The following is an 8225-nucleotide window of genomic DNA, read 5'->3' as shown; positions in this document are numbered from 1 at the left end:
TTTTTAAGTATATAAATGGCAAAAGGATTAAAAAAGATAATATAGGACCCCTAAGAAGTGACATGGGTGAATTGATAAATGATACTAAGGAAAAAGCAGAGATATTAAACACGTTCTTTTCTTCAGTATTTACCAGAGAGGAACAAATGGCAGGAGTAATATATAAAAATGGAAATTAAACCAAGCCATTAATTAATACTTGGTTGTCAGAGGAAGAAGTCCAAAGACGACTGAAGAATATTAAGATAAATAAAGCTCCAGGTCCAGATGGCATACACCCAAGGGTCCTTATGGAGTTAAACTCGGAAATAGCTAGACCGCTATTCTTAATTTTCAGAGATTCAATCTCATCAGGCTCAGTACCAAGGGATTGGCGAATAGCAGATGTGGAGCCGTTGTTTAAAAAGGGGACGAGATCACAAGCAGAGATTTATAGAGCTGTAAGCCTGACATCAATTGTGGGGAAACTACTGGAAGGTATTTTAAGGGACAGTATTCAGGATTACTTGGTACGCAATAAAATTATTAGTGGGAATCAACATGGATTTGTGAGGGATAGGTCATGTCAAACTAATCTAATTAGTTTCTACGAGGAAGTTAGTGGGAACTTAGACCAGGGCAGGACAGTAGATGTGGTCTACTTAGATTTTGCAAAGGCCTTTGATACAGTACCACACAAGAGGTTGGTTTACAAAATAATGGAACTGGGTCTAGGAATCAAAATTTGTACTTGGATCGAAAACTGGTTAGAGAATAGGGAACAGAGAGTTGTGATAAATGGAACATTTTCTAATTGGTCAAAAGTCTTAAGTGGAGTACCTCAAGGTTCCGTGCTGGGGCCACTCCTTTTTAATATATTTATTAATGACCTTGGTGATGGTTTAGAGAGTAAAGTTTCTATTTTTGCAGATGACACTAAACTCTGTAAGGTAATAAAATCAGAGCAAGATGTAGCTTCTCTACAGAGGGACTTAAATAAACTGGAGGATTGGGCGGCCAAATGGAATATGAGGTTTAACACAGATAAATGTAAGGTTATGCATTCAGGGATCAAAAACAAGAACGCAATCTATAAATTAAATGGAATTAATTTAGGAGAATCTATATTGGAAAAGAATTTGGGAGTGCTCGTAGACAGTAGACTTAGCAATAGTGCTCAATGTCAAGCAGCAGCTGCAAGGGCAAACAAAGTATTGGCATGCATAAAAAGGGGCATAGATGCAAGGGAAGACAGTGTAATTTTGCCACTGTATAAATCGTTGGTAAGACCTCATCTTGAATATGCAGTACAGTTCTGGGAACCACTCTATAAAAAAAATCATTTGGAACTAGAAAGGGTTCAGAGAAGGGCGACAAAATTGATAAAGGGTATGGAGTCATTAAGTTATGAGGAAAGGTTAGCCAGTTTAGGCATGTTTACCCTAGAAAAGAGGCGTCTAAGGGGAGATATGATTACTATGTACAAATACATTAGGGGTCAATACAGAGAGCTTTCATGGGAACTTTTTACCCCAAGGACCATACACAGGACACGTGGTCATCCCCTAAGGTTAGTGGAGAGGAAATTTCACAACCAGCAAAGGAAGGGGTTCTTTACAGTAAGGGCAGTCAAGATATGGAATTCATTGCCAGGGAAGGTTGTGATGGCAGATTCAATAGATATGTTTAAGAAAGGGTTAGACAAATTTTTAGCGGAAAGGTGTATCCAGGGATACGACCGTTAATTTAAAATGAAGGATAGTAGTGGATATAGGGTAAAAATAGGACTGCAATATTGAGTCTGGAGGGATTTTCACAATTGAAACAGATTGGCGGTTGCTTACTCTGGATTAATTTCAAATATAAGTGCAGGATCGCAGGAGATCCAAAATAGGTTGTACTTGATGGACTGGTGTCTTTTTTCAACCTCATTAATTATGTTACTATGTTACTATGTTACTATGTAAGCACCATGTTGTTATGCAGATGACACTTACAGTCAGTGTGTGTTTGCTGGCCAATCCGCATCAGTAGGAGTGGTCAGTAATGGCACCTTACTGATGGTAAGAGAAATCCCATGGCAATCTGTAAAACCCAACAGGGTAGCAATCTATGCCCATCCTGTCCCATAGACACAGAGACTGATTTTTCCAGGGGCAGTTTTGAGCACTGCACCTATGAATGGACATGGTGGACAATAAGATGCTTTTGCACTTTCATTAAGAAATTACACTTTATAAGTGAACCTTACCAGTATGTATCTGCCTGGTGTAAGTTGGCAATGAGGGCAAATGTCTAATAAAATGCTGTGGCTTTAGTGCAGATTAGCACTCATGAACATTGTTAGTAAATAACAATTAATGTTGAAGAGTGGCTGTAATGGAACCAATAATATATAATACTAAAAGAGAGAAATAATAGGAAAAATATAAAAAAAGTCAATGAATGAACACTATAATGTAAAAGTATACATATAAAAGTAAAAGTAAAACACTTGCTGGGTAAAACTTTATTACTAAATACAAAGTTTAATTCACTACTTGCTTGAAACTTATTAATTGGTTTATTTTTACAGTGCAATAATAAGTTATATGTTCTCTAGGACAGGAGAGATTTATTCTCTTGGGTCACTGAGTAAAAAGTATAAAGAAGGATCATCAGCCACAACAGTGGAAAGCCTTGTGGTCCCGGATATCAGACAATTAAATGCAGACAGGTAAGAGGCCGATATATATCTCTAATCAAAGGTATCATATTAGTTATCATTTTATACTAAGGCAAGAAAATGGTGACTGAAATAAAGGGAGATTACTAAGACCAGGGACAGGAGCCTGAGACACAAGCACAGAACCCCAAGTCTTATTATTACATTAAGTGAATTTAGCATCTCATCTAATACAGTGAACCAATGATCAGACATGTCCTTTGTTATTGCTGTCACTAACTCATAGGGCTAGATTTACTAAGCTGCGGGTTTGGAAAAGTGGGGATGTTGCCTATAGCAACCAATCAGATTCTAGCTTTCATTTATTTAGTGCCTTCTACAAAATGACAGCTAGAATCTGATTGGTTGCTATAGGCAACATCCCCACTTTTTCAAACCCGCAGCTTAGTAAATCTAGCCCATAGCCTGTGTGTGGTAGGAATAAATGTACTGAGCTTGGATGTGGGGTGAGGTTCTCGGTCTACTGAGAAAGCAATGTCCTTACTGAAATCTATGAGCTGCCAACTATTACTTGTGGTCTTTCTACTTAAAACCTGCTAAAATGCTGCTTATTTGAACTTGATTTACATTTACTTAAATACTTTTGAAAGATTTGTCTTAGCAATCCATAAAAGGTCGCCACAATTAAATTAATCAACTCAGAGTAAAACAAAATATTTTATTTTGAAAAGCCCTTAGAAAGCAACTGGAGAAGTTGTTCCCAATAAAAATAGAGAAATTATTAAAATATTGTAAAAAATGCAGGGATAGAGAATTGATTTCCATTCTTTACTCCCAAATTAATAACACTGGTTATCAGGAACCAACTACATGTATGCATGTTTGGGAGACTTATCTGGGTCTCCCCTACAACCCATCCCTGGAACAAAATATTCCAAACTACCAAAGGAGTATCTAAATGTTTAAATGTAAAGGATAAATATAATATTTGTATTATATGGAATTATATCCCCAAGACCAAGTTTCTTTTCGATTCTTGACACTCTGCTTTCAAGGTTGTGAGTTTCAAAGACTAGTTACACATATTCTTATTGCAGTTAAATGTAAAAGTATCATACTGGTGGTCACTTACACAAACACCATAGTAAACCCATAGCTCTAATCAGGGCCATCTTAACAACATTATGGGCCACCGGGCAAAGCAGTGCACCGGGGCCCCTTTATATATATATATATATATATATATATATATATATATATATACATATATGTATAGAGATATAGATATATAGAGATAGAGATAGATAGATGTACTTGCTCAGTGACCCTTGAAGGTTTTTTTTGCAGGTTTTTTCTTTTGCAGGATTATTTATTCTAATTAAGAGCCCTGCCTATGGGGCCCCCTTGCCCATGGGGCCCCCGGGCACCTGCCCATCGTGCCCAATGGAAAAGATGGCCCTGGCTCTAATATATCACACATATTACAAATTAAACCACAGCTTTATGCAATCTGTAAGATTTTGAATAAACTTTTTCTCCAATGCTTTTGAGAGTAAGAATACATGGAAACCAGAGGTTTAGGAGTGATTAAATAAATAGCCAGAACCCATTTATTTTATTTCAAGGTATAATGTTGTCTTTTATGTACTGATGTGTTGAAAATTATTGGAAAACAAAAGAAAAATGTAAAAAAATAATAATAATAAAAGTTTAACATATTCATCATAAAATTTCTTTACATTTTTTAAGAGATTTGCATCTGGTCAGAGTTGCAATAATAATAATAATAATAATAATAAGAGTATTATGGTTATATTATACTTATGATTACTTCAAATTATGCATGGAATATTATATTTTAAAAAGCAAAATGAGCTGTCCATTTATCAACACTCCCCACTCCCCAAGTTTAAGTAGCAGAAATTCTGTCTATCCCATAATGGCTGTATGGATTATACTTTTGGTAGGTCCACAGAATGTTTGGAGAATTTTCCAGTTGAGTGACCTTTTTCCAATTCCTTTTTTGAAAACATTAATTTATCATAAGGAGCACATCTATGAGTTCTGGTCTATTTGTTAAATTTACAGGTCATCATTTTTGTTGAGTCTCCAGTCCCCATCACTTGCCAAATCACAATTTCAAATGATGGTAAGCATGTTACCTCTCACTATAAGCCCTGAAAGTTTTGGAAACTGTAGAAATAGAAATATCTTAAATCATAGATGTACCATTATAGAGATGGGGGATTTTAATGGAGTTAATATAATTGAATGCACTTTTTGTGGCAATACAATTCTTGGTGATAAGCAAGGAGACATTAAAAAGTAGAGGGAGATTCTTTCCTGAATTGTTTATGTCTAACTGCCCCACTGTTGGTCTACTAAATAGAATACTGACCCACAGGTCATAGGCAGAGTTATCAGATTTGGACTGGGCTCAATCTAAAGGAGGACAGGTTCATTTAGCTGGTATACTTGAAAAGATTAATTAAGAGAGATGGCCAGCTATAGCTGTGGTTAGGGGGCAAAGGTAAACACAGTCAAGTGCCCAAAGCCAAAGTCAATACTAAGAAATCAAGATAATACAGAACTTGTGGTACGAGTCCAGAATAGGTGAAGCAGTCATCGGGAGATAACTTCAAAATCCAAGGTAGACTTGATAGGATAAGTTACACCATAATTGCCTCAAAAAATATTCCCCAGTGGGTAAGAACATATCTACTTAAGGATATGACATGTAGAGAGCCCATTATGATGGACTTATTTTGCTGAATGCTTGTACTTATGGCTTCGATATTCGCTTACGCAAGAGACTCTCCATTTAATACTGCTATCAAAGTTTTGTTCGTTTTGTTCTGACTACACAGTACCAATCAAGCTTGTTGCCTGACCATCTCTGTTCACTAATAACCCTTCACCTTATCTCATATTTTGAACCTGCACCTATGCTAGCTATCCTGACGCACTACCTGTATTGTGACATTGAGATAACAGATTTATGTAATATATCACTGTCACTGAATATTGATGTATTATAACTTGTGTATTTATTCAATGATCTATAATTAAAACATAGGTTAATATTAATAAGTTATTGATACTCTCTTGTTGGCACAATGTGGTTTGGTTCTTGTTCCAGCACACAATTCTTCGATGCAGGTTGTGTTTTGTATTTTTGGTTCTTTGTTGCATTGTCTGTTTTGAAGTTTGCTTTAGGCTTGTGAATTATGTAAATTTGTGATCTTTATTTATTTTGATCACTACATACAGAGACCTTGATGGGTGACTTCAACAAAACACAAGTGACAGTCTTTGTGTTTTCTGGACTTACTAACAATGTAAAACTTGCCCCATTCCTATTCATATTGTTCTTACATGTTTACATGGTGACCGTAGTGGGAAACATTGGTATTATGACATTGGTCCATAACAGCTCCAGCCTCCACACTCCTATGTACGTTTTCCTGAGTTACCTCTCTCTGGTGGACCTTTTCTACTCCTCAGTTGTAACTCCAAAAATGTTGTCCGACCTTATGTCTTTCAGGAAAGTCATCTCATTTGATGGATGTGCCCTTCAGTTTTTCTTCTTTTGTACTCTGGCATGTACTGAGGTTTTTCTTCTCTCAAACATGGCATATGACCGATATGTTGCCATATGCCACCCTCTCCAATATGTCTCAATCATGACCAAAACAAAATGTTGGTATCTGTTTGTCCTGGCTTTCTCTATTGGCCTCATACAGTCAACCTTGCAGACCATTTGTGTATTCAGACTCCAATTCTGTGGTCCAAACTTTATAGACCATTTCTGTTGTGACTTACCTGCAGTGCTCAAACTGTCCTGCTCTGATACTTTCTCCTGTGACATGCTCATGTTTGTCATCACATTTTCTTTGGGAATGGGTACATTGATAACCATCCTGATCTCATACACTTTCATAATTTCTTCCATTCTACGGATGAAATCTGCTAAGAGCAGACAGAAAGCCTTCAGTACATGCTCCTCTCACCTCATGTGTGTCACCATATTCTATGTATCTGTTTTCTTCACTTACCTACGTTCTCCTTCCAATGTCTTTGAGAAACAAGACAAGATAGCTGCTGTCTTCTACTCAGTAGTGACACCAATGCTGAATCCACTTATATACAGTCTGAGGAACCAAGAGGTGAAAAGAGCCATTATACAAGTAATGCGCAATGGTACTAATGTAGATATAATTCTGTCATTTATTAGGAAGAGATTTGGAGCTAATCAGTCAAGTTTAAACCACAGAAATCATATAGGTAACCAAGTTAACACCTAAATTTTGATTAAAAAATATAGTCTTACAATAACACTACAGATTACAGCTGTGAATTTATGATCCAGTAACTGAAACCTGGTGGATGAGCAGATTCTGGTATGCCAGATTAGAGATTGCTATTCTGCGTACATTTATACAGTTTGTATTACTGTATTTCAACTTTGAGGTCATTAGTAAACAAAAAAAATATTTTTAATATCACTCACTGAGCAAGCTAAATCATTTGAAGGGGGGTTCACCCAATTTATATTTAGATGGCCCTTTCTGCCACCTAGATAATAAAATATATGTGATAATAAATATTAATGTCAAGATAGTCCCACAATTTGTAGCTGTGAACTTATGATCCAGTAAATGAAACTGGGTGGATGGAGGACTTATAGAAATAGTGAGTAAGACCTGACATTCTGCAACTAATCCTTGAGGTCAGTAGTTTCCACCTCTATAAATAAAATATAAATAAAAGTACACAAAAATATTATTTTTCATATCACTCATGGAGACAATTTAGAAATTTAAATTAAAGCAAATTCTTTATTTTCAAATTCATGCAACAAAGGTTGGATATTGCAGAGAGACAGATATGTAAAAGCAGTATTATTAAGTGAGTCAGCGCAGTTCTAAAACACATAGGGCCTGAGTCATTAAGGAGAGCAACACATAAAAAAGGAATAACATTTGCACCTGGGCAAAACCATGTTGCATTGAAGGGGGAGGTAAATTTAAAATGTGGGGACAGATTTATAGTTGGGGTAGGGCATGTCCTAGATCAACTTTAAATTTCAGTGTAATAATAAAGCTATCAAGTATTTGTGTGCTAGATGAAAAAACAGCCAGTATTTAACTTATGTGCAAAATAATAAACTGATTTGCACCCCTTGCATTGTAACATGGTTTGTCCCAGAGAACATTTACTCCTTTTTTGCCTTAATGACTCAGGCCCATAGAGATTTAGTAGCAACATATAACAAAGTATCATCATCATCATCAACATTTATTTATATAGCGCCAGCAGACTCCATAGTGCTTTACAATTGGGAACAAACAGTAATAAAATAATACTGGGTAATACATACGAAGAGGTAAGAGGGCCCTGCTCGCAAGCTTACAATCTATGGGACAATAGGAGTTTGATACACAAGGGTAAGTGCTACATCATATTGAATATTTGTCCAGGTAGAATGCAAAGGTTACAAAGTATTTAGTGGGCTGTATGCTCAGTCACACAACTATGTTGGTCAGAGGGTTGTTGTCTTGTTTTAGCTGTGTAATGGATG

At 36.2% G+C, this 8225-nt stretch overlaps 1 protein-coding gene across 1 annotated transcript; it reads left to right on the top strand.

The window, feature by feature from the left end:
• The first annotated feature begins 5922 nt into the window (after window positions 1–5922).
• Window positions 5923–6948, top strand: LOC142150372 (olfactory receptor 8I2-like). The gene has a single exon (XM_075205568.1). It carries the CDS (start codon window positions 5923–5925, stop codon window positions 6946–6948), a length of 1026 nt encoding a protein of 341 aa, XP_075061669.1.
• Window positions 6949–8225: the final 1277 nt, after the last annotated feature.

Source organism: Mixophyes fleayi, chromosome 4 (assembly GCF_038048845.1).
Source record: "Mixophyes fleayi isolate aMixFle1 chromosome 4, aMixFle1.hap1, whole genome shotgun sequence".
Classification (NCBI taxonomy): Eukaryota; Metazoa; Chordata; class Amphibia; order Anura; family Limnodynastidae; genus Mixophyes; species Mixophyes fleayi.
The sequence above is the reverse complement of the archived record's forward strand: the minus strand, read 5'-3'. Positions and strand labels throughout refer to the sequence as shown.